At 35.0% G+C, this 26,826-nt stretch overlaps 1 protein-coding gene across 1 annotated transcript; it reads left to right on the top strand.

Annotated features, from left to right (window-relative positions):
- The first annotated feature begins 3,716 nt into the window (after positions 1-3,716).
- Positions 3,717-24,349, top strand: SNX6 (sorting nexin 6). Its single transcript, XM_026710983.2, has 14 exons — positions 3,717-3,819; positions 3,963-4,010; positions 9,174-9,278; positions 9,724-9,834; positions 11,408-11,529; positions 12,524-12,647; positions 14,871-14,966; positions 16,086-16,191; positions 16,634-16,709; positions 18,870-18,909; positions 19,541-19,627; positions 20,145-20,304; positions 21,134-21,219; positions 23,665-24,349. The coding sequence occupies exons 1-14, from the start codon at positions 3,814-3,816 to the stop codon at positions 23,716-23,718; spliced, it is 1,221 nt and encodes a 406-aa protein (XP_026566768.1). The 5' UTR covers positions 3,717-3,813; the 3' UTR covers positions 23,719-24,349.
- Positions 24,350-26,826: the final 2,477 nt, after the last annotated feature.

The raw sequence follows: 26,826 nt of genomic DNA, 5'->3' as shown, positions 1-26,826 counted from the left end.
AAAGCCTGGGTATATTTAAAAGGATTTTATAGCCATGTTCTCAAATATTATTTCATTAGTTTTCTTCACAACAAAGGCCAGAAATTATTAAAGGTTTGTTTAATGAGCAAACCAAATCCTGTTAACTCATGAACTTTGAACACCTGATTTTGTCAATAACATTGTGTGAGTTTTACTGTCAGGATTGTGGTTTAAAAATTCATTATTCCATGAACGTTGTAACAGCAAATTCTTTTTTGCTTTGTAGCCTGACCAACATTTTGGCTTATATTCAGAACTACCTTGGAAATGAAATATTTCCTGTTAGCCATGTAGAGAATCAAACCTCCAAAACGCTGAGACTGTGTACCAAGTAACTGATACGTGCAACAAAAACAAAATTTGTTCCAGAATTTCCTGGTATTTTCCCAAGCTGTCTCCTTTAACCTGAATAGTAATCAGAGACTTGTTGCAGAATATGTGAATCTTTGCATGTTTTCCTCTTGATAATAAAGAAAGGGAGAAAGAAATCAACAAAGGCTTTATGGAAGAATCACATTTTATTTGCAGATACCACCCCATAAAAGGACTAAATATACACGATTTCAGTTGAACAAATACAAGCAGGCCTTTTAAAGGGAATTGTTTCAGTTCTTTCTAGTTTTGAACAGAACTGGACACATTTTGCAGTCATAGTTGCTATCAAATTTCAGGAAACAGAAGTTTTGAGGAAATGGGTTTATTGTCTCCTACCCCCCCCCCCGCATTTTGCCACAAATTAATCAACCATATTTTTATTTATTCTGTTATGCAAACAACAGCTGTGTAGTTAAATTGTAGTGTGTTGTACAATCCTATGTTTTATTAAATAACACAGGTAAGAACCTCATATGAACCTAGCCACAAAATACTGGATTTTTGAGTTTGGATTTTTAAGATTACTTTTCTATGTAATTTGCTTTATTGGTGTTCCTATTCTTTTATTTTTTTTTCTATGATAGCATGTATTGTATATACTAATAAAATATTGTTGCAAAATATATGTATATATAGAAATAATTATGTAAGCCACCTTATTTTTTTTAAAAAAACCATAGAATATTCAATGATACACACTATTGTATCATAAAAGGTGTCATTCATATTTATTTTTTTTGTACTGTAAAGCAGGCCTAATTATCAGCCCACAGTGTAGCTCTTTCCCTTGAATCTATGCTGCTTCTAGGAAAAGTGCAAAAACTCCATGCAAAATGATACTACAAGAGCCATGGTGGTTCAGTGGTTAGAATGCAGTACTGCAGACTACTTCTGCTAACTACCGGCTGCCTGCAATTTGGAAGTTCGAATCTCACCAGGCTCAAGGTTGACTCAGCCTTCCATCCTTCCGAGGTCGGTAAAATGAGGACCCAGATTGTTGGGGGCAATATACTGATTCTGTAAACCACTTAGAGAGATTCATTAGAGGAAGCAGTAAGTGGCTATATGGGGTTTTGGGAAAGAGAAACCACAAACTTAAGGAATAGATTTTGAAATAAAAACTGCTCCACTGAAGAACATCCCTACTCTACCCACTAGAATAAATGAATGAAGTTCCACTTTCCTCTCAGCAAGTCTTGGTTTATCACCATTGTCAGTGCCTACACTACAATTCCCGCATGTTCAGAAGCTTTCCACAAGGACCTGGACCAGATGATCTGAATAACCCCTGCCAGCGACAAGCTTCTACCCTAAGAAACTTTAACAGTAGACAGACTGTGACAATTGGAAGAGTGTCCTTGGGAGACATGGGATAGGGAAAAAACCAAAACAGCCAGCTGCTTCTGAGCAAATGTGCCAAATATAACCTATATATCACTATGTTCAGACTTGCAAACAAGTACTGTACAAAACTCCCTAGATACATCTCAGATCCAAACACTCACACTTAACTATGTCATACTGTATCAGTGTGATCTTAAAGATGTCACCATCATTTAAGGCAGGGGTCCCCAAACTTGGCAACTTTAAGACTTGTGGACTTCAACTCCCAGAATTCCTCAGCCAGCATAGGTTTCCATATTTTTGGAATTCCTTACATTACAAATCCTTATGATGCCCCCTTCCTATTTAAGAAGACAGTGAAGGCCAGTGTCTTTTAGGGCTTTTAATTCTTATCTTTATTGAATGCTGGTATGTGCTTTATTTATTTTTGTATGCATAGCTTTTATTGTTTTAATGCATTGGGAGCTTTATGGAGAGTTATGGTCTAACTCTAAAAGAACGGTAAAATAAATGAGAACTTAATGCAACAAGAAAAATCCTAAATAGTACTGCAATTACAGGAACAGGCTCTAAATTTGAAAGGCCTCTTCTCATATCGGATGGTGTTCCTAAGGAGGCTAACATAAAAGAGAAAAATAGATCAGAGTCTACAAGAGCGAAAGTGATCCTGAGAGAACCTGATTATATCTCGGAAAGCTGAACAGTTTCCTCTACACTCCTGATATGGTGCTAATCTGGGACACTGTGGGGATTTATATTGTGACCAATCAACAGTTGGTCATTCATTGTACAATATAGGAAAACAGCTTAACCTCAGTGTAAAGGCAGACATAAATTAGAGCTTGCACAAGGTAGGAGGATGTGCAAGGATTCTAATATCTAAGGACACTGCTTATTGATGCCAAACTTGGCAAAACAACCCTAGGCAAAACACTGTGGGAGGGACTGTACAAATAAATGTGCATGGGAGAACATTTGTCTGAAGAAAAAGTATGTTTCTTTACTACAGAAGTAGGCCTTGAGTTATGACAACGGAGCCCAAAATTTATTTTGCTAAGTAAAATATTTGTTAAGTGAGCTTGTCTCATTTTACGACTTTTCCTGCCACAGTTGTTATTTTGGATTGACCATTGGCTTTGCTGGTCAGAAGGTCACAAAAGATGATCACATGACTCTGGGATATTGCAACCTCATAAATATGAATCACTTGCCAAGTATTGAATTTTGATCATGTGATCATGGGGATGCTGAAACAGTCATAAGTGTGAAAAATGGTCATAAGTCATTTTTTTGCAGTGCTGTTGTAACTTTCAGTAAATGAAATGTAAGTCGAGGACTACCTGTACTCTATCCTAAGCATACTATAGTGGATTGAGTAAAAAAACTACACTCCTGCAACGAACCTATCTACTCTTCACCAACCCTTCCCCCTCTAGCTATTTTCTCTGAAGCGAGCCCAATAATGGGATTATAGCAATTTTCAAGGATTCTGCTACGATTGAAACACATGATTTGGTCTCGAGTCGTAACATGTCTCTGAAAAGCGTAAGGCGACTGCAGCAGCGACGTCGGAACGAACTAGCTGCGGCAGTGTTTTTTTTTTTCCCCACCCGTATCCCTTGTCGCCTCCTCTGCCCTCCCGACCCCTCCGTTAATACACATCCAATACGCCACGCAAACCTCGAGTGGGATTGGGACCCGAGCTCCACAGCCCCTTTTCGGAAGGGAATGGTCATTTGCTTTAAGGGGGGGGGGGCTCCCCGGGGGTCTCCTTTGGGTGCAACAACTTCCAGAAATTTGTAGTTCAACTCCTGCAAAGTACGAGTCCGCAACGCCGCTGTTCACCAAGCGCGACGCCCCCTCAGCTAAACGAACAACCTTCCCTCATGCGCCTTCTGAGGGAAGGCAGCCTGCTCCCCGGGAAAGGCGCCGCAGCTGTAACGCTCGCCCGAAGGCCCCGCCCTCGCCCTCTTCTGGGAGCCGCCTTAATCCCGCCTCTTCGCTCTGGGCGGGTCGGACTGGTGGGTTAGGCCGGCGCTCGCGAGGCCGAAGGGAAGGGCTGGGAGAGCAGCCATGATGGTAGGTGCTCGGGCAGCTGTGGGCAAGGAGGGCTGCCCGGTTCGCCACTAACCTCTGTGTCGCTTTTCTCCTCTCTCCCTTCCTTTCCTCTCGGGGATGCCTCTGGACACCTCGTGCTCCGCCGCCGCCTTTGCTCGGGACAGGAAGGCTCGGACGATGGCCCAGATTTCCTTTCCGAGGAGGACCGAGGAGTAAGTGCTGCCTTTGCAGGCGGGGGAGGGGAGGAGGTTGTCCCCAGCTGGAAGCGGGCAGTTTCATTTAGCCGCGGGGCCGGGGGTCGGGGTCGGGGGTAGATGGGTCGGCGTGTGGGGGTCCCTAGCTCCCTCGGGTCAGCCAGGCGGTGAGCGGCGGCAGCGGCGAGAAAGGGCCTTTCCCTGGGCAGCCTCGTCTGGCGGAACCAGGAACGGGTTGCGGCCGGTGCTCTGGGCCCACTTTTGATTTGTCAAATAATCCCTGGCTGCTTATCCAATTCTGAGGAGTTTTTCTTTAAGGTTTGGAAAGTTGGGCTAAAAATTAATAACTACTGTTATTAATAACCACCGAGAAAGGCTGTAATTGCCTCAAGGGCAACCGGAATGCTCGCTTCGGAATATGGTTTGCTGCGAGAATGTAAATGCGTCTGCAATTCCAAGGGTTAATAGCGACTTCGTTGATTTTTAGTCAGTTTCGTAAAATAAGCTCGTGTAATTTACCAGAAATCGCAGATCACGGTTAAGAGATTATATGTAGTAAACGTCTTCCCATAACGTGCTAAAGCAAAAGATATTTAACCTGATGCTTTACTTCACACATTAGACTAAAGCATAATATAATTCGTTTGATTTTGGTTTAGGCATATATATGTGTACCCTGGTTTTTGGTTTAAACATTAATTTAGCTATAGCCCTAGTGTAGCTCCTTAATTTCCCAACGGCACGGGGGAATATTAAATGCATAGTGAGTTCTTTTCTTTCCCATTTTATCCTTGCAATAATCCTGTAAATTACATTGGGTGAAAGTTATTGTTTCTCCAGACCAGTTTGACTAATTAAGATTTGGGAGTTATACCTTGGTTTGACACCTCTTCTATAGCTACCATTTCTTTGAAGTTATAAGGATATATTGTGTGTGTTGCAAGACAGTGATAGGTAGTCAAATATTTTAGAAACTTTAAAGAGAAAATTATAGAAAGAAATATCAAGTAGAACTAGGCTAGCAACTAGTTAAGCTGAATTTTTGCCTTAAAAATAATCAACTAGGCAAAAATGGGCTCTTTACAGTGATGATACTTAATTTCCCCATTTGCTATAAGATTCTGATTTTCAGAAATGCAGAAGTTAGTGGATTGCAGGTGATTGACAGTAGATTAGCCTGGGTTCCTGATTCCCAATTGTTGTACAAGCACTTACATGAAAATGATAGTCTGTCCTAAATTATAATTCTGAAATGAGAGGTTTCTTTGAAGAACCCAATTGTATTTGACTGTTTTTTAAAAAATAATTCAATGTGAATTAGGGTATATCTTTTATATAGCTTCCAAACAATGGAATTAAATTTAAATTTAATTCTGATTGAAAAAGTAATACTGGAAGTTCAAAAGTGAACACACCTATGGAATGGAAAAACCACATTGTCTACTTGGTTATTTTCACCAGTTCTGTTTTCTCTTAAGCTTGGAACAATTAAGGTAATATTATACTTTGGAGAATATTGTGGATTGATGTCAAGTTATCTATTATAGACATAACATTAGAGTTTTTACTTGCAAAGGCATAGCAATGGTGTTTATGTGATTTCTAAACAGGGATGTAAATATATAATTTAATATGTGGTTTAGAATATATGTTCCACTAAAATTGTGTAGTAATTGGCCCTGAAGTACAAAGGTTTTTCCAATGAGATATATTTATCATATAGATGGTAATCTATTTTCTATATGCTTGGATGAGGTTGCGCTATTTTAGAGTGGTTTGAACCAATAGATAGATGATTATGCTGCAATCCTATGCATATGTATCTCATGGCAAGACAATCTGAATTCAGTAAAATAGTGTAATTTGTGAATAAAATTGTACTTAACATAAATCATATTGTCTACATTTTTCTCAATACTAGTTTCTGCATAATGTAAGCAGTAGTGCCTTATCTGGTTGGGGTAGCTGAATTAACTACATATTTGAATTAACCCATAGGGCTGTTCTTTTCAACATAGCTTTCTGTTCAAGACAGTTGGGGACACAATTACAGTTAATTGTCATCTGAAAAAGGGCAATGGTACCATGGCAAAAATGCTGTGAGATCAGTTTGTCCTGAACAATTCAACAATTTGATGAAAAATTCTGAACATATCAGAAGGTGTTTTATAGGGAAATCATGAGATGATTGCTGGAGCCAACCTCCTTCAATTTGCATGCCCTTCAGAATTGTTAAGTAAAATTCCTACTCGCCAATCAGTGGCTGTAAATTCTGGAAACTGAAGAATATATGAATATATGAAGAATATCATGTTGAGGCTGGCATGGATTATTTATCTCTAATCTTGTTGCTAGAATGTAACTAGAGCTCTGTGAATTAAATAATTGTTTTATACATAGTGATAGAAATACTTGACTGATTACAGTACTACTGTACATTATATTTGTTATCATTTTGAGAACCTGATCATAACTCGTGGGAGTTGTCTCTCTAACTTCCTGATTTTTTTCTACTGCCAGTAGAAAATAAGTGCAGGGGTTGAGTACTATAATCTTTTTCCTCTATGTGCATTGATACGTTTTTCAAAGTGGCTTTCATATTGCTATTCTAATGTTATTGTTATAAAATGTTCAATATCTGAGCAATTGATTAAATACTCTTGAAGACAGAGTGCTACTATTTAGAGTGGTGCTTTCTGTTTCTTGCCAACTGATCCTAAGCAGTATTTTTTTAAAAGAATGCTTTGTACCAAGTAAACATTAGGTTACTATCACCCCAGCTGACAAAAATAAATTCCCTTGTGAAATGCTTTGTGGGAAAGTTATAAGGTAAATACAGGTTACAAATTACAAGTTATAAATGTAATAGAGACTGCCAGTTACATTCGTAACCTAAGAATTTGTTTGAATCACGTTAAATGAATGTGATCACTCCCTGCTTTTCGCAGCAGGCCATCCAAGTCCTCCCCCAATCCATTGAGATACTTCATGCTCCCATGGGGTCCCCAAAATTGCTTCCCCCCATCTTGCCCCACTGGGTCTTCATAGACTGGGCCTGTTATGCTAGCATCCAAGATTCCACTTACTCCTCCTCACCCCATTTTCCTTGGCTTACTTTTTGAAGATCTCCTGAGCTCCAGAAGAGACTGACCCACTGGCAGAGAAGCCAAAGTGTTTTATTCAGATGATGGCGAAGCTATAAAAACATAAAATATAAAGAAAACATTTTCACCAGCTTCTGAGTAAAAGACTTTAGCTTGGGACCATGTGGCCAGCAGGCATCTGGTAGCAGACAAGGCCTGGGCAGAGCCACGGCAGCCTCCTGCTTCAGGACAGCTTCAGGAATTGAAGCAGCAACAGCAGCCAATCAACAAGGAGCTTGTTTCCTTTGTCTCATTGGGCTGAACTGCAAGCCCCTTGTTGATTGGCTGCCATGCTCCAAACCCTGTAGCTGCTCATTCAAACTAGCCAGTTAGCAGCAAGCAGGAGGCTGCTCTATGCTGGCCAGACTGGGCCCAAACTAAGCCTGCAGGCCCTCATGGCAGAGAAGCCAGTCTTTTATTCAGATGGGGAAAGCGGTTTCCCTTACATCTCACATTCTTACAGCTTCACGGGCTTCTGAATAAAAGACTTTGGCTTCTCTGCCACGTGGGTCAGCCTCTGCAGCTATTTGAAAAGTAAGTACAGTAAGTATGGGGAGGCCCACAGAAGGCTGAACGGAGCCTCGGAGGGCTGGATCGCTACCATGGAGGCTCCATTTCAGCCAGCAACGGGCTGGGGGAGGCCTCTGCATGCCTGAATGGGGCTTCTGAGGGGCGGATTGGCCCCTCAGAAGCTCCATTTTGGCTGGCAACATTCAGGAAAAAATGTTGCAGATCCTCTGTGGTTATTCATAAGGGCGAACAACTGCCATAGTGCTGCAAGATTTGTAGTTTTGGCCTTTGTTTGGAAACTGTAGGGAGTGCTGATCGCATAACTTCAAAACAGTCTCTAAGGGATTACCTGTATTTTGTTGCACTGATGCACATTGAGAATAATAGATGAAACATGGTTGCTTGATCAGAAAACTGTTTCACATAGTATAAAACTGCTTTCCCAACCTTTTTCCTTCATTATCTAAAACTGCTAATAAAGTTTTATCAAACTTAAGGATAAGTTGTGATTTCCTTCCTTTAGCACTCTCGTAACTTTGAACAGTTGTTGAACGAATAGTTGTATCTTGAAAACTACCTGTATTATAAAACAATATCATTGAATAATCCTCATGTAATTTCAACAAATTACCATTGTAATTTCAGTTTTTATCTTAATATGAATTCTTTGGGAGATTTTAAAATGTATTTTAGTATCTTTAAAATAGTAATCTTTAAGTCACTTTAAATGTCTTGTGATGGGTAATTGTGTGTTGCTACTCAAAGAAAAATAACTTTTACTCAGTTTTGGCTAATTTGGGAAACATTGGTATAAAACATCAAGCCTGATCAATAGCATTATTTTTAAAGGAAAAAATTATTAGTGTTTACTGAAAAGCTTGGACAAAATAATAGATATATTTGCATATATGTGCAGTGCAAAGTTCTATGTGTTAATTAAAAATTGCAGGAGTTTGGAACTTTTACTAGTAGTATAAGTTTGAATGGAAAAAAAGAAAAAAGCCAAGGTTCTAATTATAGAATTTTTTAGTAAAAGCTTAAGTTCCACTCTAATTTTGTGTCAAGCAAAAGGAATAGAAATATACGAAATTTACATTGCTGCCAGTAGATCAATTTTATTTAATAAAAATCTTTCCATTGAACAATATTAATTCATAATTAAATCAGGTGTTTTAAATTTGCGATTTACGGTAACTTCTTTTAAAAAGGTTCCTAAATTCTGTTATAGTCAGTATCAAGGAAATACTGAATCATTTCAAATCAGCAAGTAATTTTGAGTTAATTATAAATGGTTTAAAAAACTCTTAATGGAATTCAAATTTTATATCAGAGGGAATGACGGCAGTAACATAAATCAGCATATATTTATAAATAAAATTTATGCTGATCCGTGTTACTGCTTCCATTCATTCTAGTCTGTAGTGTTTCATAGTGTCTAATGTGATTGTTTATAAGCTAAAGTACAATAAAAATCCAATACATTCTAATAACCTTTTATGTCCCTTATTAATTAATTTCCCCTTTTCAGCTTAGAGCTGTTACTGTAGATCTGCAAACTGATGCTGCTTTGCAAGTGGACATTTCAGATGCTCTTAGTGAAAGGGACAAAGTCAAATTCACTGTTCATACAAAGGTAATCCTTGACATTGCTTTTATTTATACTATAATTAATTTTTAAAAAGGTAAATAAAGCTTACTGTGTAACGATTAAATATTTTTGTGACTATCTTGTAGCTTTCAGTAGGATTTAACTAAAATTTAAAATGTCCTAATGCATGATTAGGTTGATAATACACTTTCCCTCTGCGAAAATATGTAATATACAGTATATATAAAAGATTTACTATGCTATGGGATAGCATAGTGGATATCCATAGTGGATATCAAACCTGCTCCTAGGTTGCCCACCCCATAGTTGCTTCATTATTTTTTGCTTTGAATTCCCTATTTCTGAATCTTTTGTGGTTGAGGTATAATCCTATAGTTATTCTGTACTTTACTCTGAAGAGATATTTGTGTTGTTTTTGTATTAACATGAGGGAAAGCACATTATTTCATTCATTCTATTTGTTTTGCAGAGTTCTTTACCAAACTTTAAACAAAATGAATTTTCAGTTGTCAGACAACATGAAGAGTTTATCTGGCTTCATGATTCCTTTGTTGAGAATGAAGATTATGCAGGCTACATTGTAAGTAGTTTTTTTTTCCAAAGAACAGTAAGAAGAGGATGTGACAGTAGCAAATGTTGCTCCCGTACTTCCTGTTGAAGACCACAGAATGTTTCATAAAAATTTATTCTTCTGAAAATGAAACCAGATGCTTGAAAGAATTCCAGGATGCAGTTCTTACTTTAATTTCCTACTTGCTGCATCAGCGTTTTTGCTGCTTAACCCAGGATCTTTCCATGTCTTAATATTTCACATATGATTTGCAAGTGATACAAACAACAAACTCTGTGTACTGAAGCATACAGTTGATTACTTTTATTGCTGCAATAAAAGTGAAGAGATACTTAAAGATTCTGAAATAATCCTCTTTGAAAAAGGCAAAACTGATTATTAGGCTATGGACTTTTTTTGAAGTGGAAGTATGCAGGAACAAATAAAATTACTGCAAAAGTAGGAATATGAAATGTATTCCCTATATTAAAATGGAAATTGATTTAATATGAAGGAAAAGTAGGATGCTTTTTGAATGCACTACTAATAGAAGTGATTTCTAGTCTTAGAGAATTATGCTTAATTATTTAAAGAATTGAACGTTTTTGAGAATAATTTTAAAAAATAATCAAGAATATTTTAACTTAGCAGCACATTTGTAAATTCTTTAATTGGAATATAAATTCAATTGTACCTATTTGATTTTATTTCTACAGTTAAATATTTCCTTTAGCAGTATTTCCTGTTGATTTAGCTGTAGTAGGCAAATTTACTTTGTCTTTCTTTTTTAAACCAACATAAATTATACTGCTGTTAATTCCTGGTCAATAAGGCAAATAGTTAAGGGTGATTGATCTGAGGGTATATTGCTAAGAAAGTTTGCCTTGAGGGATATTAGGGGTGTTATTTCTTGAAAATTATTTTCCCAGAATAAAAGTACATCTGCTGTTGCAATGAGGAAGGCCTGATGACTAATAAAGCCAAATGAGGAAGATGACACATATTCCTGAGTCTAGTCTTGATCAGTTGTTCACCACTGCATAGTTTAATGGAAGGATAGTGTTACACATTTTATAGTGCTTTTTCAGTGACATCACTGAAGAAAAAAGTTCCATTACAAATTGTTAGCTACATTTGTAATTTTATATATTGCAAATAACCACTGAATGGCTAGTGTTTAAATCTCAATGACTTTTTAAAAAGATACTTGAATCTAAACTTTCCAGTAATGTTTAGTTTTTAGATACTATTATTTAGAAATGCTTTAAAGAATTTCTGATTTAAAATGACCCATACTGATTTATGACAGATGCAGCATATATTTTAAAATATGCCTTTTTCATAATATCATGAACTCCATAAGCATAATTGGAATAGGAAACATCTTACCTTGAACTATTATTGAAAGATAATATTTAAATAATTTAAAACAATGCTCAAGCAGATTTCATGAATAAATTGTTGTAGTAAGATTGATTTTTGACTTAATGCAGTGGACAGTATAAGGCAAGAGGTTTGTGTTAATATTCTTACGCAGTATGCCTATCCAAAGAGTTTTCACTATACAAGAGTTAAAAATAAACCTGATCAACTCATTTGACAGATACCACCAGCACCACCGAGGCCTGACTTTGATGCTTCAAGAGAAAAATTGCAGAAGCTTGGTGAAGGGGAAGGATCCATGACTAAGGAAGAATTTACTAAGATGAAGCAAGAATTAGAAGCGTATGTGCATATTTTTTTTATATTTCCAACTCAAGTCTTTCTAGAAGTTTCAGGCATAATGACATATTTGCTTATGACAGCTGAATTAATATCTTGCTTGTATTAAAATGATGGAAGATTTGACTGATTGAAATTCTCAAACTATCTATAATGGACTGAGAATGCAAATTACTTCCTTCTAAAAGATCAGTGTCCTATTTTGTATATAACAGGCAAAATGAAATGAAATGTATATGCATTTTTAATTTCTACATACATGATTATGACAGTCACTTTAAGGTAGTTAATCTAACATGTTTTGCTTGCTTGGTGCATCTTTTAAAGGCATCTTTTAGTTTAATCTAGCTCTGCCTTTTCCAGCTTGCTTGCTTTCTAGATATGTGGACTTCCTTTACAAGAATATCTGTCAGTATAATCTTTTCTGAGAATTCTAGAAGTTTTGCTCTCTGATAGGCAACCATATTAAAGAAGATTGAGCTAGATTAATGCTAGTTGTAACGTGCCATTTCTTTCATTGATAATGCTTTTGACTTCTTTCACCTCTAAGTATTTTGTTTATCAAGGTAATTTGGGGGATATGAAACCAGCTTCCGCCACTGTTAGAATAAGGAAGAAAATGATATTTGGTCATTAATCGGACCACATATCTCTTATAGGGGAGAGTTGTGGAGGTCCTGGAAAGAGGAAAAATTGACAGAAATCACCTCATTCTGCTGAGTAATATCTTCTGTCAGCAAAAGGACAATAGTTGGATATTCTGAATTTTTACTCTCAGCTGTTAGAGAATGGCAAGAGCTTAGGAGAAGATAATCTTTCTTTAGTTTCGCTATAAAGAATTGGTGGTCTTTCTATTAGTTTGTTTAAAATTCCTCTTTAGTTTGATTAATTTTAATTTTTTTCATTTAATGAAGTGTAATTAACTGCAGCATTTTGTTTTTAAATCTATTGTTTTCATGCAGAAACACTTTTACAAAATATTACTTTTCATATTTAGAGAATACTTGGCAATCTTCAAAAAGACAGTAGCTATGCATGAAGTCTTCTTATGCCGTGTAGCTGCTCATCCCATTTTGAGAAAGGATTTAAATTTCCATGTCTTCTTGGAATATAATCAGGATGTGAGTACTGAAATACATCATAAAAACATCTGTGCTTATCCAGAAATCAATAAATTCATAATATTGAACAATTGTAGAGCATTGTATTCATTTAAGAATTAGGTGCTTTTTGTTAAATAAAATCCAATATAAGGTATAGAAATAAATTCTTTTTAAAATATGTGAACATGATGGCTAAAATTAGCATCTAAAAACAAGGCTTCACAAAGAAAGAACAGCATGATCTCTGCAGTAAAACTCTTGTTTCATTTAATAGATTAAAAAAAATGATGCAGAGGGTATGGTAGTTCTAAAAATTGTTGGGTATGTTCCTTACAGAGATCAAACTTTGATAAGGATAACAGGAACCATTTTCTTAGGAATCAAAGAGGTTACAATGCAAAAGATGAAGAGATATAAAACATTGGCAGCTCTTCCAGTAAAGAGCATCAAGAAGGAAGCTCCCTGAGGAAGTAGAGAAATTCTTAACAATAAAATTGGAAATGTGTAGGATTCATTTATTTTTCATATTAATTCAAGGTTAATGTGGGAGCAAAAATAGTTTCTCAAGTTGGGAGAACTAGTAATAAAATAGCAAGTGAAAGCTGGCATAAATATGGGATGCCATTAGGGATAGGAATTTCTAACTGTATTTTCCAGGTAAAGGATTTTGAGGTGTTGGTAATTGTGTGAAAATGATAAAACAGAAAATGCCTCTTGGGGTCATATGAAGAAATTGAAATGCAGTTGATCTTCATTATTCAGGATTCCAATAAAAAAAATAATAAAACTCCCCAAACCAATACTTGCACTGCTTTTACATTATTTGTGAACATGCACAGACTGGGGAAAAATCTGCATGTCCCCAGCTGAAGATCAGTATTCACTAATTCAATGTTTTGGCAACTATATAGAACACAACTACCATGAATAACAAGATTTGACTATAGATGGGTAATGAAATGAACATTTCTATTGGAGTCATTTCAAAGGATATTGTAGTAATGAACTTTCACAGAAACCAACAGCCAGATGATAGGACTGAAGCATTTTATATGCATTACTATTCTGAAATAGGACTTGCTAGAGGTTTAACATGCACAATCAAGAGAATCTTAATAAAATCTTTCTTTCCCAAATTCTAGAACTTGGGATCATCCAGTAACATTGATTAGCAATTAATTCAGGCTTAAGTGCTGCTTCACCAGTGTTAATTCAAAATTTGAGACTTTGAGGGTTGCTATTATTGAATATGGTGACAGCTATTTTCTAAAAATAGGATTATATAGATTAATGATTGCTAGTCAGTGTAGTCAGTCATAGGAGAATGCAGTTGTCTTTGTATGCTGGTACTGGGATTTTCAGAAACATCTTTTTAGCCGTGGAGAAGTAAAATGTTTGATCAACCTTCCATGATTGCTACAGAAGCTTAGGAATCCACAAATGGATGGTTGGATGCTAATTTTGGAGGAGGCTACACTAGGTAGACCGTAGTCCATCAATAATGATGATTTTAAAAAGCAGTCTTATATTTTAAAAAGTACAATGTTTATATAATATTTTTCATTGAAATATTTCCACTATCTAGAAGAATACATGCTTACTAAAAATAATCAACATGCAATACAAGTAAAGTATTTAACATGAACGTAAAAACCATGTTACTTCTCTGGCCTAGTCATGTTGTACTGAAATGTCCTATTTACTTGGATGTAGCATTAATAATAATTTTTAAATACCCAGTTTTTTACTCCTAGCAAATTACAAGTATTAGAACAAAACATTGACACCGAAAAACCTGAAATAAATGCAATATAGCAGAAAATTAGAATAGACATAGAAATATTGAAAGAAAATAGTGTTGTGTTGTGGTTAAAGTGATGAATTGGGGACATTAAGTCCATCCCCAATCATGTAAGTAACTCACTGATTTACTTTGAGCTAGTCATTCTTTTACCAGCTCAGCCTACTCACAAGTTGTGGTGGGGTAAAATGAAGGGAGCTAGCCAGTTAAATTACCTTGAGCTCCTGGAAGAAATTTGATACATTAGAAATACATCTAATAAATAAGAAAGTAAGCACATCAAAATTCATTGTAACTGGTAGCGAATGAAATTTTACTGTACAAAGGTCGAAATGAAAATGATACTGACAACATTCTAGTTTATCTTTAGTGAAAACTGCTTTGAGTTAATAACATCTCTGAAAAAGTAAACTTACATTATGATTTTTTTTTTATTTCAGTTGAGTGTACGGGGAAAAAATAAGAAAGAGAAACTTGAAGACTTTTTTAAAAGCATGGTTAAGTCTGCTGATGGTGTCATTGTTTCAGGAGTAAAGGTGATCTTTTTAAAGCCATTGTATCATTTCTGAGTATTGTTCAAAGATATGAATTTAAATAATTTGCAACAGAGGAATATATCTCAAGTAATTTACAGAAAATTGTTGTATACAAAGAGTAGCTCTTTCCAACACACCATTGATTTTCAATCTATCTAGTGTTAAGAATTTTGGGGGGACTTTGCTTGGGACTCTTGCAGCACTGCATCTTTTTAGCTTTCCTGAAGGAATTGAAACTTGCTCTCTGTCCTCCTGGATATAGAAATTATAGGATGATTCTTATGGTCTGTTTACTCCCTTGGACTGCTGCAGAGATGAGGCATAAATATGTAGCATTTTTCCATATGAGATCTCTCCATCTAATCTTGAAATGCTTGCCAAAGTAATCATAATTTCAGAATGTTCTCATACCTGCATTCTCAGTCTAAGGTTTTCTAACTTTGACAGGTCATTGGAAATACTTTAAAGACTTAGTATGGGGAATCTCACACAAGTGGTATGTTCAGTCACAAAGTACTAATACATTAAAAGTTGTTCGCCACCATTTCCTCTAGCCTTATATGCAAGTGAGTACATGACTCCTATAAGACAAAATAGATTCTTGCAATCCATGTTTTTAGATGTGAAACTTGGGAAATGCAGAAAATGAGATTTTTTTTCATATTTATATAAATATGAATAATTTTCCTTTCTATACTTATACATTACATAGCTTGGTGGATTAAAATATTTTTTGCTTCTTTCCCCAACTTGATGTCTTTCAGATGGGCTGAAAATTTCAAGGTGTCAGGTTATGCTGGAGAACAATTTTGAACACTGATCCCATTTTACCAGAATTGTTGTGTCTGTTACGTTATTTATCTGAACTTTAGAAAAAGAAATGATCTAGAAATATTTTATATCAGTATATTGAAATGCTACAATAGTAGAATTACAGGGTTTTTATGGGTGTTAAAATTGGGAACTTACTAAGCATCACTGTAATTATGGATATGTAACTGCTGTTTCTACAATTGATCTTTGTTTATCTTGAGGCAGTTGCATTTTAACTTATTCAGTGAAAGCAAATTGTTTCTCTTCAAATTATTCTGCTTACTTTTGATGTGTCTTGGCATGCAGGATGTAGATGATTTTTTTGAACATGAACGAACATTCCTTGTAGAATATCACAACCGTGTCAAGGATTCCTCTCTCAAATCTGATAAAATGACAAGATCCCACAAAAGTAAGTTGCCTGCTGATACCTAGAAAGTATTTAGAGGGCATTAGGATAAATACCATTAAGTTGTAAGATATTATTTGTTTGTAGATTCCATTTTATGGGATAAATCTGGAATATATGACACGGATAAATGGTTTTTTGGAAAAATAGAATATTTAATTATGACTAAGATCAAATATGGAGGCAAAATCTGTTTTGTTCTTTTTTTATCTGTGTTTGCAGAATTTTCTCATGTTAAACAGATATTGCCTGAAATTTTGCTTATATCTTCCAAATAAGTTTTGAGATTTAAGACAGGTGTGACTTTAAAGAAGATGGAATTCCTGGGAATATGAATCCCATGGCTGCTCTCAAAATTGTGGATGTACTTCATACACAAATATGATTAATATAGAAAATCTAACAATATGAAATGAATTTAATGCCACGTCTTTTTCTTTTCCAGATGTTGCAGACGACTACAATAGAATTGGTTCTTCATTATATACATTGGGAACACAGGACTCCACAGATATATGCAAGTAAGTCTCTTTTAAAACATACATAACTTAAAAAATTATAGCACATAATTTTTAATGTTTTTAAATTGTTGTGTATACCATGTGGCAATTTCAACTATTTTTTTCTCAACTTTGCACTTGGCTTTATGAAAACCCCTATCATAGTTCTTAACAGATTTTCTAAGTAAATCTTACATTTAGAGAATGTTACCTTTACAAAGTGCTACTTCTGTACGTTAAAGAATTTATGTACATATGTGATAGATATAGGGCTAAGTTGAAAAATCTTATAAAATAAACAAAATTATGTTTATTAAGGGTAATATACTATTATTTTGTAAATTATTTTTGAAATAATAGGGACCGCTTAAATCAGTTTAGATTAAATATCCTTTGTTGCCATTGCAAATGCTTAAGAAATGTCTCCAGATAATAAACTCTTAGTTGGTTTTCTTTAGGCTAGGTTTTGTGGATCCTATTCCAACCACACAATCTGATTTAACAAAAGATTCTGTACTGTATTCTTTGTATGTTCCAGTAGTTGTTGTTTTGCTGTTTAGGGTTGATAGGATATTTGAGAATGGCCAGTGTTCTGTGATCAGAATTATTTCTCAGTCCTTCACATATTGGCTCTTTGCTTCCTGTTTGAAGCTGTTTGCATTACAGCACTACTTTTTTCTCCCCTCTGCCAGTTTGATCTTCATCTTTTATTTCCTTAGACTAGAAAGTTTGCTTTCTCAGTTTTGAGTTCTTCTGTCTTCAGTCACCATCACTGCTCCTACTAATTTATTAATTTTACATGCAGCTCAATTCCTAGTGGACTGAGTGGTTTACAAATTGTTAAAAACTTTAAAACAAAATAGCAAAACAAAATGGAACAAAGATGATCACAGAGATAACAAACACAGATGATTTGTTAGGTAAAAGGTACAATAAAAAGGGGAGCTTCAGTCATACACACCGCAGGCCTGGGCAAAGAGACAGGTCTTCAAGGTCTTCAAAGCACCAGTAGAGTAGGGGCCGCTCAAATCTTGAACTTCATTCCAGAATGCTATAAAAGAATATAAAGATTTCAAAATTTAAGCTTTCCTTTTTTAAAAAAAAAAATCTGTTCCTCCAATTTATTGCTTTCTTTTCCAAACTAAAATTGCAGTTGTGAATTTTGAGAACTGCTTGTAATCCTGACTAAACAGATATTACCTAAAATAGTGTGCTGTCTCATGCCTGTGTTGAAGAGCTTGAGAGAATATTAATTGGAAAAAATATATATGCAATAATCTTAATACAGTAAACTTAGCCAGGTGGTCCAGTGAAATGTGAGGTTCCATTTTAAAAAAATCTTTAGTTATTTAAAAATTTAGCCTTGTATGATTTATATGGTTATCATCTTAGAGTCTGTTCTTCAGAAAGGTTTACAGAAATGAATTCTGCTGCCAAGTAGAAGCTTCTTGAGGAGCTCCAGAAAAATATTGTAAATGCTGATGAGGCAACAACCATAAGTCATCCAAAGATATATGATACTTTAGGACAGGGCTGTCAGACTCCTGGCCAACGGGCCAGATGTGTCATGCGCTGGCCAAGCCTACACCTGGTTTAGTAAAGGGGAAAAAGATCGCAATATGCCACAGGGCGACGTGAGTTTGACACCCCTTCTTTAGGAGATTGAAAAGAACCCCAGAGCAAAGAGTAAAAGATCTGCAGGCCATGCTTACATTGTTTGATGTCAGTCTTCTTGATTCCATTCTAAAGAATACACTGAACATGAGTTGTGTGCATGGTAGGATGAAAAGCACTGCTGTCTAGATGGCACATTGTTGCCCATTTGAAGTTTGTCAAATGACCAGGATATTCCAGCAGGCTTAGAAGGGACCATGGTCTTCAAATTATAAAGTGCACTGGATGACATTGGCTCATATTGGGTGGTTTCGGCCTATTATTTAGAGCTATATTAAAGAAAAACTGGGGCAGATAAATAACAGTGTATGCTATTTTGAAGATTTAGGAAAGGGATAAACATGAAGGAAGTTACTTCGATAACTATTGAACGCTAACATGATTCAGTAGTTTCTCTGTATACTTGATAATGTTCAGGCAATTATTGACGTGGAATGATATTCACCATAAATTATGAACAAAATTATGACTAGAAAACTGTTTACTATATTTACTTTTCATTTACAGATTTTTCCTGAAAGTATCTGAATTGTTTGATAAAACAAGGGTATGTATTATGAAAGACTGCAAGATTTCAATTTGGTTGACTCATGGGCTCTTCAGATTTTGGTGTTTTTCTCTGGTTTGGGGTCCTATGACATTTTACTATTATTCAGCATTACTTATGATTCCAGAATGTCTCCTGTCCAAATCTCTAAAAACATTAATTAATTAACTAACCAACACAGATTGTACCAACAAAAATACAAATAAAATAAAGACTACAAACTTCTACAAAATACTACCTACTTTCAGTTTGATCAGAAGAACATCCATGGGATTACCATTCTCAGTATTTTAGGAAATAGCCACTCCTCTTTATCCTCATCATGCATAATGTTATACCCCTCATTCATGTCTCCTTTTATTCAACTCTTTAGACTCTTCTAGACTAAAAAGCCCAAATGTCTTTCTGATAGGGAAACTCCTTGCTCATCTTAGTTGCCTTCTCTGAACCTCCTCTGAACTTCCTTTAGCTCTACTATATACTGTTTGAGTTGGGGAGACCAGGCATTTTAAGACGTAGACAATAGCTTTCTGCTTCTAATAATAAAGTAGGAGCATATAATTGGGACACTATAAATGAAGATGGTTTGTACTACTTAAAATATTATTTCTGATTTGCTTTTCTTGTTTAGAAAGTAGAGGCCCGTGTGTCTGCTGATGAGGATCTTAAACTCTCAGATCTTCTAAAATACTACCTAAGAGAATCACAAGCTGCAAAGGTGAACTGAATTTCTGGTTGGAAAAGTATCTTGTAAATTTCATGTTGTAATAGAATAACAGCCTGACAATATTCAGAAAGTAGAATTCAACGAAACTAATATTGGATGTGCTAAAATAGTGTTTAGATGCTCCCATTCACTGGTTTGTACTAAGCAATATTTGTTAAAAACTTATAACATATGGTCCTTTCAGTCGGGGGATGTGTGAGGATAGGGAAATGAAACAAGCATAGTGGAAACAGAAGTATTCTTCCACTCTAGTTACTTTTTTTAAAAGACAGGATGATTGATTCTTTCAGTTGGTTACTTCAGTAATTACTTGTTTTCTGATATAGTTCCCCTTAAAAAATGAGCTTTCATTTTATTGATAGGAAAAACATTTAGTTTTGTAAAATGACTATCCTAATAATAGATAGAGTAAAAATACTATTTGGAGTAACATTGAATCATCCTTTAAAGTATTCTTTGCAAAATTAATACACACAATTGGATTTTATTCCTTTTTTATTTATTACAGGACCTTCTGTATAGGAGATCAAGGTCATTGGTGGATTATGAAAATGCTAACAAGGCACTTGACAAAGCAAGAGCCAAGAACAAAGATGTATTGCAAGCTGAAAATACCCAGCAGCTTTGCTGTCATAAATTTGAAAAAATATCTGAATCAGCAAAACAAGGTACTGAAATAGTCTTGAAAATTGTCAAATTTTACAATACATTAATTTCCAGAAGAGCAAGTCCTATAGTACCTTATGGCTAACAAGTTAATTATGGTGTAATCTATTGTGGACTACAGTACAATTCATCAGATATTTCAGTCTTCTGAAATACAAGAATATACAGATAGCATATCATGAATGGACTGAAATCCACAAAAGGTTATACTTTGTTAACATTTAAGATTCTGTAATATATGGAGATTTTTTTTAAAAAAATGCACTTAATACCTGGAAAATAAGTATTGTTCATTAGTTCGTATTTATTCCTATAAGAAAATGCTTTTATATAGAATACATGTGTTAAGTTGTCCTTATAATCAGAAATTGTAATGCTGATTGATATGTTTAACAATATTAAAGCACTTAGAATGGTAATGAAATCAATTTAGAGTCACTGAATGTTTAACCAGATTACCTGCCAGAAACTCACCCTTTTAATCTGAGTTCCTTCTCAATAGAATAGAAGACTGGTAGGCAACTGTAGCTAGAAAATCTAAACCAATTAAAATCATAGTAAGTTTTTATCCTAGACTCCAAATACGATGAAGATTATGGATTCTAATACTGTTAAAAATTTTATCTGTTACACAAAACAGTGATGACTTCATGATTTAATTATATAAAATCACTTGGCTAGATTAAGTGCTTTTCGATCTAACAGTATTGGACTTGATATATCAGGCTTATAAAAGAGCTGCTGGATCAAACTTTATTTGGATCTAAGCAGATTTTTCTTTAAATGTTACATTTTTATGACTGAAATGCCAAATCTTTTCATTTCCCACAGAACTTATAGATTTTAAAACTAGAAGAGTTGCTGCATTCCGGAAGAATTTAGTCGAACTGGCAGAATTGGAACTGAAACATGCAAAGGTTATTGTTTTCTTTTTTATTATAATTTAAATATTGTGCACTTTAGAAGCCAAAACCAATACACAATATGTGTTAATTTAAAAATTGAGATTGAAATTACATAGAGTGATACATAGATTGTAGCCTTTTTAAGACAAATGATGAACATCTCAATTTGAATTAATATTTCAGGATTACCTCTAATACATAATATTTATTTCTGAATCAATTTTGATAATTGAAGCAGCAAGTAATAAATTACAAGTTTGCATCCTTTTTCTATTTTCCAACTCATTAACTATAAGTACCTTTTAAAAAAAAGGAAGATGGGGATGAGGCTTTCATAGCAGCAGTGAGGTACTTTGGATAGATGTTTTAGTGAAAAGTAAGAGATAATGTTATGTCTCTTAGACAATTTTGTTTAGAGCAGGTTATTAGTTTATTATAATTATTTTTCAGAAATCTCCTTTGTAAATCCAAAAATAAGTCCTTGCCCAGTTCCTTCTGTTTCATTTTGTCACCTTTTTTTATCTTTGTGTCATGTGTGTTTTCATTCTATGCCTGTCTTATAACCCTCAGTTTCTCCCCCCGCCAATATTTCTCTATGAACTAATATTTGTATCTCCTCTTCATCCTGTCTATCCATATATTCTTTCATAGTTTTGTCTGCTACATATTTCATTTCTTCTTTATAATCTTAAAAATACATTTTCAGGTACAGAGATAACTGCTGTCAGATTGAGTATAAATTTCTTTCCCAATTCTTAAAAAAATCTTCTAAAATGTCTCAAATGTCATATCTTTATTTCTCATTTTGCAGATTTCACTTTTCTTTTTCTTGCCTGAAACTTTAATTCCCTCGAATGGTCCATTTATACATGAAATTTCAAATTTCATTACTGTTTTGTTTTCAACTTTTCACCAGTGATCTTTCTGGTAGAATAAACAGTATGCATTCCAATGGAAATGTTTTGTTAACTAATTTTTTCTCAAAACTTTAGCAAAAGTCTTAATATTCCAAAAATTTTGATCCCATTTAAATTTTTCTTAAATACTAATCCAGTCTTTTTGCCATTTGTTTTATATTTTTAAAGTTATTTAAGCTTCTAAATTTCAAGTTTTTAATGTTTCTTTTCTTAAAACAATCTTTGAAAACTCAGGGTCAGCTTTAATTGAACTAGCATATAAGCCTAATAAATAAAAATAACTACAGTCAGACTTCCCCAGCCTGGGTATTCTTCTGTGTGGGTTTTAATTATCACAATTCCTAAAATAATATGACAATTGCTGATAATCTGGCAGACACTAATCAAACAATGTATTGAAATCATTGGAGTACTCAGAAAATGACGGCAGTAAATTAGGTTTTTAGTCTTGAACATTTTAATATTTACATATAATTGGTAAATTGAGTTATAAGCGTTGAATTTGTTTTATTATATATTGTAATTGCTTTCAGTTGCACTTTAGCTGAACATACAGGTACAGATAATCAGAGTTGGAAGGGACCTTGTAGGTCATCTAGTCCAACCCCCCGCCCAAGCGGGAGACCCTACACCATTTCTGACAGTCCAATCTCTTCTTGAAAGTCTCAACTGATGGCGCTCCCACAACTTCTGAGGACAAGCTGTCCCATTGGTTGATTGTTCTCACTGTCAGAAAGTTTCTCCTTATTTCCAGGTTAAATCTCTCCTTGTTCAGTTTCCATTCATTATTCCTTGTCTGGCCTACAGGAGCTTTAGAAAATATCTTGACCCCTTCCTCCCTGTGGCAGCCCCTCAAATATTGGAAGACTGCTATCATGTCTCCCCTGGTCCTTCTCTTTACTAGACTAGCCAAGCCCAGTTCCTGCAACCATTCGCTGTATGTTTTAGCCTCCAGTCCCCTAATCATCCTGGCTGTTCTTCTCTGTACTTTTTCTAGAGTCTCAATCTTTTTTATAATGTGGTGAACAAAACTGGATGCAGTACTCTAGGTGTGGTCTTACTAAGGCTTTATAGAGTGGTAATAGTACTTCCCTTGATCTTGACTGTATCCCTCTGTTAATACAATTTAGGATTGCATTAGCTTTTTTGGCTCCTGCTGCACACTGCTGGCTCATATTTAGCTGGTTGTCCACTAAGACTCCAAGATCCCTCTCACAGTTACTGCTATTGAGCCTGGTTTCACTCAGTCTATATTTGTACTTTTGGTTTTTCTTGCCTAAGAGTAGGACTTTACTTTTCTCTATATTGAATTTCATTTTCTATATTGAATTTCATTTTTTTTTTGCCAGTGTTAGTAATGGGAGCAGTTTATGAACGTCTAGAACTACTAAATCCCAGTACGATTTGTACTGAAACTGGATTATATAAAATACTGTCTTGTCAGTTCACTTATAATGATGTACATCTTTAATAATATTACTAGTTTGAGATAGGAAGAAATCACAAATTAACAGTGTCTCTGTTTTTTTCATCCCTACAGGGCAATTTACAGCTGTTGCAGAGCTGTCTGGCAGTGCTTAATGGTGATACATAAACTAGAATCTGTCATCCTGTTAATAAGGGCTGCCTTCCACTGGAGTTTACAACTTTGAGTTAATATTTACAACTTGGTGGATTTGGTGACAAAGGATACACAAACACGTTCCTTTTTTCCAAAAACAAAAAAACATAAACGTATCAGAATAATTCCAAATTATATGAAGCAACAATATATTTGCTACATACAAAATATTCACGTTAATTTAATCACTGTACACTCTTATTGTCCAAGAAACCAAATGTTCTGAGTCTTTCTTTTGTGAGAATAGCCAATAGAATTATGTTTTTGTTTAAAGCTAGTGTTAAATATTGCTGTCATTCTTATTTTACTATCTTTGTAATGTCTGAAGCTGATTTGAAACATATGGTTTCAAATCAATTAAATATTGCCACTAGGTGTTTGGATAATGTTACCGTAAAGCATTGTATTGGTTATTTCGCATATTGTTATCAAGCATCTTAACTTTTTCAAATAACATTTCCTAGAAATTTTGGAGCAAACTTTATGTAATCTTTATAATACAACCTCAGAAAAAAAAGCAAATGCATTAGTATATTTGCCTTAACTTGTAGACTAATCCCAATTACTGTAAAATAAACAGCGCAATCATTGAATTTTTCTAAAATCACAAGTCATTGTATCATTGTAATTGTTAAGTCTGGTAATCTGATAATTGTCTCCACTTTATACTCATTAATTATGCTTGTTTTTAAATAAATACTTGATTCCCTACTACTATATATACATTGAGACACATGTTTAGTGCATCATACAGAATACAGGATTGGAAAAGGCAATTTGGGATCTTCAGTCCAGTTTCCTGCTCAGAGGAGGAATCCAAATTAAAGCATCCCACACAGGTTTTAGTTACCACTTGAATATATTCAATGAAATAGAGCCCAACAACTGGCTCTAATTGCTGGGTAGTTAATTTCTGTCAATCTGTTTTTTTAGGAAGTATTTTTTTCCTAACATTCAATTAGAATTTGCCTTTCTACAATTGCTTGTTCTGTATTTTATACCTTGGAATGAGAAAACACAGGACTTGACATCTTTCATTTCCTCCCTTGTTTTTTAAGATTAAACTTTTCCCAGTTCTTTCACTCTCTTCATATGGCATAATTTCTGGTCCATTGATCCTGTTCCAATTTTTTTAAGTGTAATGTCCAGAACTGGACACTGTTTCAGGTAAGGTCTGATCACAATATAGAGTAGTTCATGACTACTCTATGAACCACTTTAAATAATTATTTGCCATGATTTGGAAATTTCTGTTGACACATGTAAAATTGCATTGCCTTCTTTGGAATGTCATCACATTGCTGACTCATAGGAAAACTTTTATAAGAGGAATTTGCTTAGAAGTTAACTAGGCAGTTACACAATTCTTATTTTGGTTCAACCGTCAACAGCATTATTTGCCAGTAAACTGAAGAATTCAGAGAATGATTGGGCTAAATATTAGAAACATGATAAAAAAAGTATTTGGAAACTAAATCATTATGAAATAGGATACTGAAGGAACTAATGGTCTGGTCAAATGTTTCATGTATCTAAGAAATTGGAACTAGCAGGGTGACTGAAAAAGAAGTTATCCTCCCTGTCTTCAAAAAGAAAAGGAAAATTCATCAAACTTCAGAAGTACTATTTATAGAAATAAGACTGGAGGGAAAAAGAAAATGTGAATGAGATTAATATTTTAAACAGGATTTCTAAATCTAGACTTCGAAGTATGTTGTGTATGTATCTTAGAATTAACAGTACTATGTGTTGCTAAACTCCCTTGTAGTTATACAGAATTTCCCATGCTGTATAATCTTTAAAAGTACTGAGGCTTGAAGCCTAGAAAAATAGCTCATTTCCCATTGTGCACCAGATGTTATCAGTTAACTACAGGCATGGAGGGTTGCAAGAGCAGGGCTATCTTGAAAACAGAAGCTTGATTTTCTTACATCCAGTATGTAAAAAACACACCCATGAGCCATGGTGGCACAGTGGTTAGAATGCAGTACTGCAGGCTAGTGCTGCTGGCTGCTGGCAGTTCCAAGTCTCACTGACTCAAGATTTACTCGGTCTTCCTTCTGAGGTCAGTAAAATGAGAACCCAGATTGGGGCAATATGCTCACTATAAATCACTTAGGGCTGTAAAGCCCTGTGAAGTGATATATATGCCTAAGTGCTATTGCTATCCAGCACCCTGCTATATCCAAGTAAATAATCAGAAAATGATGGGAAATCTGGGAGTCCACAAATCTTTAAAATGCTGAGCTTTAGAAACACTGGTATGGTGTAATATGTGAATGGCAGCTTTATGTTATATGTTACAGCATCTTAACTGGTAGAATAGAGCGGCTACAATATTTTGAAACAGTGACATTAAGGAAAATGCATCAGTATAAATTTAAATTAAAATATTGATTACTCTGTACCTAAAGAGTTAAAGAAAACCTATCACCCTATCAGAATTGTCTTAGTAGACAAACCCATATCAGGTGACATTTGAAAGACTCCTAATGAATCCAAAAAACTTTCCTGTTATAAATGGGAAGTTTCCCCTGTTCAGTCACAGTCTGATCACTCCAGATTTTAATAGGGGAGAACCTGCAAGTGTGGAGTTTTTTTCCTCTTTTTTTTCCTTTTGAGCGAAGGCACATTGGACATTTTGGAAAATTCACGTCGCTTTAATTGGCTGCTTTTTCCTTTTCGTCGTGTTTTTCCAAAACCAGGTTGTCCCAAAAATGCTTTTTCAAGAGGCAACTGAACTTTCTTGTTTTTTCCTTTGAAGATGTGCAAGGAATATAAATCCATTCCCACCATCCAGTCAGAGCTGAAGAAGCTTCTTGGAATGAGAAGCGAAACGTCTTCAAAGAAAAAAACCAAAGTCCAATCCAATTGCCTCTTGAAAAAGCACGTTTGGGGCAACCACAACCTGGATGACTGAGAATCTCCATAGACACTGCCAAGATCAGGAATTCTGGATTGCAAATCCGGATGAGCACCAGATATAGGCGCAGAGAGGCAGATGCAGGCGCATGAGTTTGAAACCGGAACGAAACGTTTTCCGGCTTTCTATGCGGACTCGGGAATTGGTGGGACCAACCC

This window comes from Pseudonaja textilis, chromosome 1, assembly GCF_049901715.1.
Source record: "Pseudonaja textilis isolate UNSWEBS1 chromosome 1, rPseTex1.2, whole genome shotgun sequence".
Lineage (NCBI taxonomy): Eukaryota > Metazoa > Chordata > Lepidosauria > Squamata > Elapidae > Pseudonaja > Pseudonaja textilis.
Note: the sequence above shows the minus strand (reverse complement) of the source record. Positions and strands in the feature narration are given on the sequence as shown.

What these genes read in the sequence shown, in the direction of transcription:
- SNX6 (XM_026710983.2), top strand. An exon ending in AATTCACTGTTCATACAAAG is followed by an intron (nt 9,279 to 9,723) that starts GTAATCCTTGAC and finishes TTTGTTTTGCAG; the next exon opens with AGTTCTTTACCAAACTTTAA. An exon ending in ATCTGAATCAGCAAAACAAG is followed by an intron (nt 20,305 to 21,133) that starts GTACTGAAATAG and finishes CATTTCCCACAG; the next exon opens with AACTTATAGATTTTAAAACT.